This window comes from Acomys russatus, chromosome 20 (assembly GCF_903995435.1).
Source record: "Acomys russatus chromosome 20, mAcoRus1.1, whole genome shotgun sequence".
Classification (NCBI taxonomy): Eukaryota; Metazoa; Chordata; class Mammalia; order Rodentia; family Muridae; genus Acomys; species Acomys russatus.
The window spans coordinates 2,526,791-2,538,525 of record NC_067156.1 but is presented as its reverse complement, the minus strand read 5'-3'; the positions used below and the strand labels follow the sequence as shown (position 1 = coordinate 2,538,525).

General features: G+C 45.5%; 1 protein-coding gene across 1 annotated transcript in view; it reads left to right on the top strand.

Annotated features, from left to right (window-relative positions):
• The first annotated feature begins 6,170 nt into the window (after positions 1–6,170).
• The window catches only part of Tmem241 (transmembrane protein 241), a 119,048-nt gene continuing 113,483 nt past the window's right edge, over positions 6,171–11,735 (top strand). The window contains exons 1-2 of the mRNA XM_051163378.1: positions 6,171–6,301; positions 8,010–8,056. Of these exons, the coding sequence (XP_051019335.1) occupies positions 6,230–6,301; positions 8,010–8,056 (119 nt within the window). The 5' untranslated portion in view covers positions 6,171–6,229. The remainder of the gene's footprint in view (positions 6,302–8,009; positions 8,057–11,735) is intronic.

The window sequence follows — 11,735 nt, the reverse complement described above, 5'->3', positions numbered from 1 at the left end:
CTGAGAACTTCTCCGCTTTAAAGCCCAGTAAGGCAATATGGAGCTCTGGTCACTGCTGGTCCCAGCAACCTCATGGGGGACTGGAGCACTCCAGACTGTAGAGCAGAGAGGAAGAAGAAACCAGGATCTGTTCGGTGTAATGGCTAATCAGTGGTGTGTGCGTGCATGCGCGTGAGTTCCAGGGATTGAACTCGGGTTTCCAGGATTACGAAGCAAATGCCTTCACCTGCCGAGCCTCCTTTGCTGGTCCAACGTGATAGTGTTGACTGTCAATCTGATGAGGGTGAGAAGCAAAGCACACCCCTGAGCATTCTGTGAGTGTGTTTTTAAAGAAGAGGGGAGAGCAGGTAGCTTCAGGCTGGGGCTGGAAAGGAATGGGGGGGGGGGGGGGAGGCTCCCTCCCATGATCACTGTTGCCTTCTCCTTCCAGACCTACTCTGCTCTGTCAAGCCCTCTCAGGCAGGAAGGACTGAGCCCGAATCTAAAGTTGCTTTCCCCAGCAGTTTGTTACAGAGATGGACAGGCTAACTAAAGTTGGTGACTCTATATTTTATCACCCACGCCAGTGAGCCTGTAGAAATGCAAAACCAAGTCACAAGTGTTTAAAGGAAGCAGGAATCTGTGATCACGCTAGTCCCCAGTGGCTTTGTTATTGAAAACCTGCATCAGACTGTAGTGGAAGCTTGACTGATTCTTGAAGGAGAGAGAAACCTGTTTTTTAGGATTCCAAGTGCGGGCTCAGAACAGTCTCCTGAGAGAACAGGTGAGGTTAATTCACTAGAAGAGCAACCACCTCGGTGCAGGAGCTTGATTGTTGCCAGCTGAAAAGATCCTGTGAACAGACTCTGGGAGGAGATATATAAATGAGCCCAGAACTGGAGGCGGGGCGTTTTGGAGACTTGGGATAGATTTGGCTGTTCGTCGCTGCACTTTGAGATGCTCCTAGAGAGAACCGCTCGAGGGAAGGTTTCGGGGCTGCGGCTCCTGCTGAGGTTCTGGGTTCTGGTTAACCCAGGTTTCAGCAGAAGAAATCCTGCGGCTCATGCCCGGAGAATCGTTCCTTGGAACGGATATCCTTAAGGTTTTATTATTGTGTCCATTAATCTTCATTGGTTAGTCAGGTTATAAGTGACGTATGCTTGGTCACTAAGTTGTTAATAAAATATATTGGTTAAAAAAATTGAGCCTACAGATTCTAGGCTTTCCTTTTCTTATTTTTCCCAGTGCTAATGGATTTCTCAATTGTGTGAGCCTCTGCGTCTCTGCAAACACCAGGGTTGGCAGAGTAACAATCCATGTAAGGCCAGAAGGAAGTCTGGTTAAACATAACTCAGTAGCCAGTGTTGGTTCAAACTTCTAGCGTCTGACACTGTGCAGTCTATTTTAGGCACATTTAAGTACATTACAATTTGGAAAAACATTTCCTGGTGTAACACAATCCTATGTGTGCAATAAAGCTTAAGGCATAATTACATTGAATTTCTCTCCCAAGTACATGTCACCTCTTCCTTAAAGAGTTCTATAAATAGACTACGTGTGTCACCTTGAGGACCTGGGGAGGATCTGGTGTGGTCTCGGTCATAGAGCACAAAGGCCACCAAGCTATTAACCACCTCCAGTCCAGTTAGTAAAATCCTTGGGGAGCCAAGTGTGGCCTGGCCAGACAGGTGATGCAGAGTTCACCAGGCTGGTAACCACACCCATTCCTGACCTTCTGGGTAGACAAGCCTGAGTGTTTAGCATTCCTGGTTTCCTTATGTAACAGGGCCCGAGACCTGAGCATAACTGACTCCATGATGGAAGCACCATTCGGGCTGTAAAACTCAGCAGGCAGACAGCACCACCGGCCAAAACTAAAACAAAGGCCCAATCCATCAAAGCTCATAGTTCTGGAAAGGTCTCTAAATCTACTTACCTTGCTTTTTAGCTTCTGCAGTTCCACTTCTGGCTAACAGTTTTTGTTAACTGAAGTGTGCCAGCCTAGGACACGGTTTTTCTGCTTAAAAGCCCATCCTGAGAAAGGCTCAGTGCTGTATTTGGATCCTAACACCCAATGCCATCACTGAACAGCGAACAGAAACTTTCTGTTGGCTTAAACCTATGTCCAAGCAGGCTCCTCTGGTGTGAGCCCAGGGCTTTTTGTCCTCTACATGAACTATATGGTTGCCATGTAACCTACTATGTGTTGTATGTCTTGTGGCTTACAGTAGGAGCTTTCTCACCTGGCGTACTCTGAGTCTCTGCTCTGCTTTCACGTGATTAGAATTCCTGAGTGTGTTTAGGAACAGCAGTGATCCTTCACAAAATTATTTATTAATATTTAGCCAGGATTATTATAATTTTTTTTTTTTTGCATTTGGTCAGAAGCCAGGTCCAGATTCTAGATTTTTAAAAATTTTAAACTTTAAAATAAAACCAAGTATCAAAATATTATAATCACATACTTGAGCTCCTTTGTATCTTTAGGGGAAAAAAATGTACAGAGCCAGGTTTGGCAGCACAGCACTCCAGAGGCAGAGGCAGGTGGAACGCTGAGTTCGAGGCCATCCTGGTCTGCAGAGTGAGTTCCAGGACAGCCAGGCCACACAGAGAAACCCTGTCTTAAAAAACAAAAAAGAAGCAACTAAAAAAAGAAAAAGGTACAAACTAATGTCTTAGTTTCTCTTTTCCTGTTACTGTAATAAGATGCCCTGACAGAAGCACCCGAAAGGAGAAAGGCTTGTTCTGGCACACATTTAAGGGCACAGCCGTCCTGGTGGTGAGGTCAGAGCAACAGTATCATGAAGCAACTGGTCACACCTTATCAGTGAGACACACAGAGCAATGAGTGCTGTCCTCCTCTCTTGTATTCACTGAAAATCCCAACAAATCTATTTTACCAATAAAGACAGGAGCCAGATGCTGGGGTGAACATCTGCTAGCTCAGAGAGGCAGAGAAGGCTCCCAGATGATCTTACTACTCAGCTCATGTCTCCATGTAAAAGGCCCAGAAGGCTCACTAGTTCAGCTGACAGCCCGGGAGGAAAGGGCTGAAAAACCCAAGGGAAAGGCTTGCTAGCTCAGAGAGCCAAAGGCCAAGGTGCTGAGGAGCCGAGGAGCTAAAGCACTCAAACCAAAGAAGTAAAAACTAAAGAGAGCTAAAGGCCTTCTGCTTCTCCACACTGTGTTAAACACCCCTCAACTTAAAGTTCCTCCTACTCTGTAATCCCTGTCAAGCAGTTTCTTGCTCCTGTCTCTTGACCTAGGGTTAACTTTATTAAATCCTGTGTACAGAAAGCTCTTGGATTAAAGGTGTGTGCTAGGGTTTAACCACACCAAACAAAAGAGGTTTTTACAGGTCACAATCTCAGGGATCGCAGTGGGATCAAATATCTTGCAATACTCCCAACTCCCTTTCTCCACTTCTATAGTCTAGGGCCCCAGCGAGAAAATGGGGCCTTCAAATGGGTGGCTCTTCCCACTTCAGTTAATGTAGTCAAAATCATCCCTACTGCATGCCTGGAGATCCCTCCCCAAGTGATTCTATACTCTGTCAGGTTGACAATTAGCACTAATCGTCACAGAGATTAAACCTAATACAATATGAACAAAATTTGAAAGACTGTTGTTATTTATTCTTTGAAAGTTTCATATGTATACAATGTGTTTTGATTATATCCAACCCCTGACTACTCTCCCCACTGCTCCTGGACACCTGGAATGCCCTCCTCAAGCTCTCATGTCCCCTCTTTTCTGTTTTCTGTAACCCCTGAGTTCAGTTGGTGCTGCTGCCGCTACTGTGTCATCCGGTCACATTGGCGTGGTCTTGTGCAGGTGTATGTTGGGAACCATAGCTGTAGTGAGTTCCTGCGTGCAGATGCCATGTGCCCAGAAGCCAGCATTCCACTGCACCTCTCCTTCCCTAGTCTCTACACTCCTCCCACCCTGTCTTCTTCAGGGTTCCTTGAACCTGGACAATTTTAAGTAGGAGCTAACCTGACACACCCAATGCTTTACTGTACAAAGCTCGGGCAAAGGGAAAACGAGGAGGAAATATCAAGGACCTCTACCAAGACTTGTGTTTTCTGGAAATGAACTTAAACATTTTGGCTGCACACATACTTTTTTGAGACAGGGTCTCGGTACGTAGCCCCTGGCTGGCCTGGAACTCACAGAAATCTGCCTGCCTCTGCCTCCCAAGTGCTGCCTCCCACGTGGCACCACACCCTTTAAAAGCAATAGTTTGTGCTGTTGGCTGACATGGTGAGGGTATCTTAACATTCCATTCATATGTCACTGGCTTTATTTCTTCACATTTCATCCTGTTTGAAGCTCTCAGGCTTGGGCTGAGTTCAGTTGCTGAAAGCATGAGTTACGCTCCCCCAACACTACAGAAAACAGGGGTATCAGATGCGGTGGGGCGGGGATAGGAGGGTCCCTGGAGCTCCCTGGCCAGCAGAGCCAGATCAGTGAGCTCCAGCGGCAGGGACACCCTGGCTCAAAACAAGCTGGAGGAATCAAGGAAGACACCTAAAGGGCCCTCTGGCCCCTACACCCACAGGCGCATGCGTGTAACCACACGCCCCCGCACAATCGGGAGCATAGACACCCAAAGGGCCCCTCTGGCCCCTACACCCACATGCATGCACATGTAAACACACGTCTGCCCAATTGGCAGCATTCGCTTCACCATAAGTATTTGAGAATCTGGTATGACTCAGAGCTCCATCTCTCCCTGTCTGTTCCATGCGCCTCCCTTTAATATCTGTTAGTATCATTACTGTTTATAGGTGTTTCGCCTGTGTGTGTTTGCATAGCGCATGAGTACCACGCTCCCTTCTTTAATGACTCAACCTAGGTAAAGAAAGGTGCGTTACAATTTCTCCAGCTGGCTTGAAAGACAGACTAGGCCACTGAGAGTAGGGATAGGTGCCCAGACTCAGCTGCACCTCTCCGCTTTGTTCCCTCTCATGACCAGAACAGGGCCAGGGGGAGAGTGAGTACCCACCCATTCTGTGATGAGACTTCAAAGGGCAAGCGGAGGCCAGCCATTCCTTCCTCTGTGCGGGGGTGGGGGGTGGGGTGGGGGGTGACCAGAGAGAAGCAGAGCATGCCTCAGGTAGACATGTGATGGTGCCAAGTGTGGGGATGCTGTTTCTCCTTACAGCTCTGCGCACGTATGTGTGGCTTGAGAGTGTGTGTCTGTCTGTGGGCACACAAGTGCCACAGCACCCGTGAGGAGGTCAAGGGACAATCATGGGCCTCAGTGTATGTCACTTGAGTTCTGGTTACAGAACTTAGGTTGTCAGTCTTGGCAGCAGGTGCCTTTACCATTTCTCTGGCCTATGTAATCCACCAACGTGTTCCTAGTACAATTTTCTACTGTTTGCCAGAACCTGGGTTAATTTCCTGCCCTGGGAACAGCGGCTGTGTTTAAAATTCTCGTTTGGAAAATCCAATCTCCCTTCTAGTCTGCTGCCCAAAGTCTCACATAGCCCAGGCTGGCCTCGGATCCTCTTGGTAGCCCAGATGAACTTTGAACTTACTTCTGAACCATTTGTTCCCTTATCCCAGGCCCCTGGCACTGTGTACACACAAGTCTTTTAGTGACGTTTCTGCACAACAGAATGCCTTTTCTTAAATCAGTCATTCTAGTCCCCTCTTCAGCCTTTCTTTTAACATAGTTTTTAGATTTGTTTTATTTTGATTATGTGCATTTGTAGTTCAGTGTGTGGTTTTGTGCACGTGGTGACTGTGGCACCCAGAGAGCGCAGAAGAGGTCCTAAGGTGAACTCCAGGAACCGAACCCCAGCCCTCTGCAAGAGCAGTGCACACTCTTAACCACTGAACCACCTCTCTAGCCCCTTTCAAATTAGTTAATTTGTTTGTGTGTTTTTGCCAAAGTTAAAAAGAAGCAATGTAGAACATTGGAAAAATTCGGCAGAAAATCGGTAAAATCTACAGCAGTTTTGTCCAGCCATTCAGTAATAGCTATGGCTACTTTCCTTCAAACCATAAAGTAATACTATGGCGTCTTCCGTAACGTGCTAACTTTCTCTTCCATCATTTTCTACCACTGGCAGCCAGAGAGGACCAGGGTCTTGCCACCCTGAGGACTCTCTGCCAGCAGCCCCTTTAAGGAGGCAGGCGCCCGGCGAGCTGCTCGCTGATTGGCTGGGCGGAGCCTCGTGGCAGGACAGCGGAGACGGAGGTCCGGGCTCCGGTAGCGAGGAAGCCGGATCGCTGCCTGATGAATGCCCGGCGGTCCCTGCTCGGCCTTTGCTTTTGCACCTGCTACCTGGCTTCTCACCTCACGAACAAGGTGAGCGGGCAGCTGGCCGCCACTGCGCGTGGGCTGCGAGCCGCGCCGCCCACGTCACAGATGCTGCCCCGGGCTGGCTGTCAGCGGAAACCCACCCTGAGAGGAAGTACTCCAAGCCCACTTCCCGGAGGACTGTCTCCAAGGGGAGCTGGGGCTGGAGCGAGGCGCATGGAGCCCTGGGCAGCATCTCCACCACTCACCAATCCCTCAGCACTTGGGAGGTGGAGGGAGGATCTTAGGTTCTAGGTCATCCTCAGCTACATCGCGAGTTCGAGGCCAGCTCGGGGGTACTTGAAACACTGGCTCAAGTAAATAAATACTAGCACACGCGAATAAACAGAAAACAAGCCTCCTGGTTCTCCCTCAAGGAAGGAAAAGTTGAAGGAGTCAGACATTCGGCCCACCCCCAACAGCCTTCTGTCCCAGTTCCAGAAGCAGTGAAAAAGATGAGTTCATTAGCCCTTACCCTACTGATTGATTCATTTAGTCTTTATCTCCACTTCAAGCATTTCCCATATACCCGTTTTTTAAAGAAATGGTTTAAAATCTTGACGAGGCAGAAAGTGCCGTATTTTGATAAGAGTAGCCTGGAACCAGCTTTGTAGACTGTGCTGGCCCTGAATTCACAGAGACCCATCTGTGTCTGCCTCTTGAGCAGGATTGGAGGCCTGTGCCACCACACCTGGCTTGATTGCCTTTTTTTTTTTTTTTTTTTTTTTAAAGACAATGTAGAGAATTGACTGAGATTTTTCCTAAAGTATTTAATGGCTTTAGGCAAAAATGAGTGAATGAATGAACGTAAAGGGTTCATAATAGAAAAAGATGTCTCCAAAACAAAATACAATTCCTTGACTATAAAGCTCTATGAATTTGATTAAAAGACTTAAAAGAAAGGCTGGGAGATGCTTAGGCAACAGTGCTTGCCTCTCAGGTGTGGGGACCTGAGTTCCCCTAAATACAACAAAGAATTAATGTAACTACAAATTGAATCAGGGCATGGTGGCACATACCTGTAATTCTGTTACCTAGGAGCCTAGCAAGTTCTAGGCTAGCCTGGGCTACAGACAAGAAGATATTGTCTCAAGAACAAACAAGCAAGCAACAGCAAAGCAAAAACATGAATTTACCTCAGCTGAGTTGCTCTTAAAAAAGAAAATTTGTTCTCTTCAGTATAACTTGGAAGTTCAGTCTTTTGTTTGTTTGTGACTTGAGGGAATGAAGGCCGTTAGCTGTTTAAACATACTCATATCTCTTCATTAAGAAGGCTATTGTAAAAAAAAAAAAAAAAAAAAAAGAAGGCTATTGTATGCTTTATCAGTTTGCGTCATTCAAAATGTCCACTAGTCCTTTAATCGCAGCACTCAGAGGCAGAGGCAGGCGGATCACTGTGAGTTCCAGGCCAGCCTGGTCTACAAAGCAAGTCTAAACCGGGCGTGGTGGTACACGCCTTTAATCCCAGCACTCGGGAGGTAGAGGCAGGCGGATCTCTGTGAGTTCATGTGAGTTCAAGGCCAGTCTGGTCTACAAAGCAAGCCCAAGACAGCCAAGGCTACACAGAGAGACCCTGTCTCAAAAAACCAAAACCAACCAACCAACCAACCAAAAATAATAATAAATAAAGCAAGTCTAGGACAGCCAGGGCTACACAGAGATACTCTGTCTCAAAAAAAAAAAAAAAAAGTCCATTAATCTCCTGTTTGTTTTTCAGTATGTCCTGTCTGTCCTGAAATTTACCTACCCTACATTATTCCAAGGGTGAGTATCTTTTTTTCTTTCAGATTTTGTTCTTTAAAATTTGGATGTTTGTGTGTGTATGAATTGCCCACGGAAGGCAGAAGGCATTGTTGCTGGAGATTCAGGCAGTTGTGAGCCATCTGACATGGGTGCTGGGAACTGAATTCTGGTCCTCTGTAACGTGTGTCCTTAACCACTGAGCCATCTCAGTGAGTTCAAGGCCAGCCTGGTCTACAAAGCAAATCCAGGACAGTCAGGGCTACACAGAGAAACCCTGTCTCAAAACAAAACAAAACAACTTTCCATATGTATTTGTAGGAGATGTCTGATGATGCCTTAAAATGTCGGTTGAAGCAGTTTTAGTAACTGTTTTGTTCATCACCTAGAGATACTGTAGTTCATCCCCAGACAACTTTGTATTTGAGCCTGAAAACCAAACAAACAAACAAAAAAAACTTCGTGGGCTGGCTCAGAGGTTAAGAGTACTGTCTGCTCTTGCAGAGGTTCTGAGTTCAATTCTCAGCAACTACATGGTGCCTCCCAGCCATATGTAATGAGATCTGGTGCCCTCTTCTGGTGGGCGGGCACACATGCAGGCAGAACATTGTAAACAAATAAGTTTAAAAAAAAGGGGGGGGGGGCGGCAGGCAGATCTCTGTGAGTTTGAGGCTAGCCTGTTCTAGAACAGCCAGACTATGTAGAAAGACCCTATGTCAAGATGAAGAAAGAAAGAAAGAATGCTGAAGAAGTTTTTTTGGTTTTTGTCTTTTTAATATTTATTTATTTATTATGTATACAGTGTACACCTGCAGGCCAGAAGAGGGCACTGAACCCTGGCTCTTGACCCCTGAGCCATCTCTCCAGGCTCAGTTTACCTTTTAGCCCTGCATGCATATGAAAGTTCCTATAATACTATATACCATATCTAAGGAATGACTCTTATTTCTTCCTTTCTGCAAATTTTATGAGCAAATATCAATTTTTTTTGTTTCACAATTTGACTATTCATAAAATCAGATCGTTTTCTTGTGCTTATTATCTCCTGCCTGTTTTCAGTGAATTTTCGTTTGCGCCTTTACTCACTTATTTTCACTGAGGTTTTAGCATTTTTCTTTTTTTTTATTTGGTGTGTTTAGTTTTGGTACTGAGGATTGAGCCCACCATCCACACTTGCTAGGGATCTGCTCTACTGCTTAGCTATAGCACCCACACCCACAAAAGAAACACATGTTTGGAGACAAAAGCTTGCTAAGTTACTCAGGATGGCTTTAAACTCAATCTATAGCCCAGGCAGCATTTGAACTTGTGATCTTCTTCCCTCAATCTTCTCAGGAGCTGTGGTCACAGACCACGAGGCCTGATTATTTTTACATTTTAAGGATATAACCACTAGAAACTGGAGAAGATGGCTTAGTGGACAAGGGTGTCTGTGAGGGCCAGAATTTGGCTCCCAGCACCCATAACAAGTAGCTTGAAATTGTTCATAACTTTAGGTCCAGGGACTCTGATGCCTGGTCTCCTTAAGTACTCACTCCCTGCCCCATACACACACAAATAAAATAAAAAATAAATATAAAATGGTACTACCATGTGACCATCATATTTATTGGATTTTTTTTTTTTTGCAATTAAAAAAAAAAAAAAAGATTTAGCCAGGCATGGTTGCATATGCCTTTGAGGCAGAGGCAGGCAGATTGATGTGATTTTGAGACCAGCCTGGTCTACAAAGTGAGTACAGGACAGCCAAGGCTACACAGAGAAACCCTGCCTCAGAAAACAAAAACAAAAACAGATTTATTTATCATGTCCACAGTGTTCTGCCTGCATGCCAGAAGAGGGCACCAGATTTCAATTTAGATGGTTGTGAGCCACCATGTGGTTGCTGGATAGTGAACTCAGGACCTCTAGAAGAGCAACAAGTATATTTGGTGTTTGGCCTACATGAATATCTGTGTGAGGGAGTCAGATCCATTGGAACTAGAGTTATAGACAGTTTTGAGTAGCCATGTGGGTGCTGGGAATTGAACCCAGGTCCTCTGAAAGAGCAGTCAGTGCTCTTAACTGCTGAGCCATCTCTCCAGTGCCATTGAAATTTGTTTTTTAACCTTTTAATTTCTTTTCTTTTTCTTTTGTTTTGTTTTGTTTTGTTTTGTTTTTTGTTTTTGTTTTTTTTTTGAGACAGGATTGGCTGTCCTGGACTCACTTTGTAGACCAGGCTGGCCTTGAACTCACAGCGATTTGCCTGCCTCTGCCTCCCGAGTGCTGGGATTAAAGGCGTGCACCACCACTGCCCGGCTTTAATTTCTTTATAATTATTTTTATTACTTTGTGACCACTTCCATTGCATTTCCATGATTCTTTTGCTCTTTAAAGATGCTATGTAGTTAGCTATTCACACATGTTTGTTAAAGCTTCACTTGGTTCCTAGCCATTGTCAGTTTACTTAAGTGTTTGGTTAGTGTGAGAAAATTTTCCCTCCCTCAATAGTTAACCAATTTGTAATATGCTAATTTATTGTATAATCCTTCCTTTTGCCTCTGGATTCTTAAAACAATATGTAGTTAGTGTTCTATAGTCTCTTTTTGGGTACTCTTTTGTTATTTATTTATTTACTTACTTATTTATTTATTTTTAGAGAAAAGGGCTGTTGAACTTTTTAAAGCATATGCCATTTATGTACATATAGAATAGCTCGCTCATGCTTCTCTTTAAACAGTATTTTCGGGGATGGAGAAATGGCTCCGTGGTTAAGAAAGACCCTAGCACCCACAGTTCAGTTTCTAGCATCTTCATGGTCTAGCACGTAATGGTCTATAACTCCAATTCCAGAGGATCTGACACCCACTCCTTGCCTCCCCACAGGCACTGCACACATGTGGTGCACAGACATTCAGACAAAAACACCCATACACATACAATAAAATATATACTTAAAAAATCACCAAGCATTACTTCATGTCTCTTGGGGGAAAAATTCATGAGGTTCAGACCTTTTCTGATTCAGAGACATAAACTGCTTGTCTTGTTCTTAGCTGGCCCAGTGAAACACTAGGTCTTACTCCTGAGCAACTGTCTTCTAATGCTTGAGGAGATGGGACCATATCATGAGCAATGGGCAGTACTCACAAATTCCAAGAAGTAAGAGATGGCCCAGCACATTTTGAGGGTACAGGCTGTGGGCTTTGGGAATCCCCAAGGCAGGGAGAGAGAGCTTTTCCTGGGGAGGGGACTAGCCCAAGTCTAGAGGTCTTTGGGTCACACATAAGAGACTTTGTCCTGGAGGCCAGAGGTTCTTGGTAGAGTTTCACAACACATGGGTGTGTTACAGTCACTTCTGAGGTGAGATGTCTCACGATTTGTGACTAAATGATAGGATCTTAAAATGTAGAAAGGACACCAGTAAAAACCACCAGGGAGAGGTTAGCTATGTGAGGGCTGAGGGACTCATGAACCCACCAGGAATCTTCCAGACACCTCTGGGCGGGGGGGGGGGGGGGGGGGGGGCTGGGCTGCGCAAACCATGGCTGCTTCATGGATACGTTAAGTAAAGGGTCAGTGGGGACTTGCTGCATTTGTGATAGCTCTAGGAGCTGACTGTTACTTGGAGCCCCAGAATAAGGATAAGAAACATCACTGAAGAGAATGCTAGGACTTATCGTCTCTGTCACCTCCGGGAGATGGTCTTGAACTCACATACCTT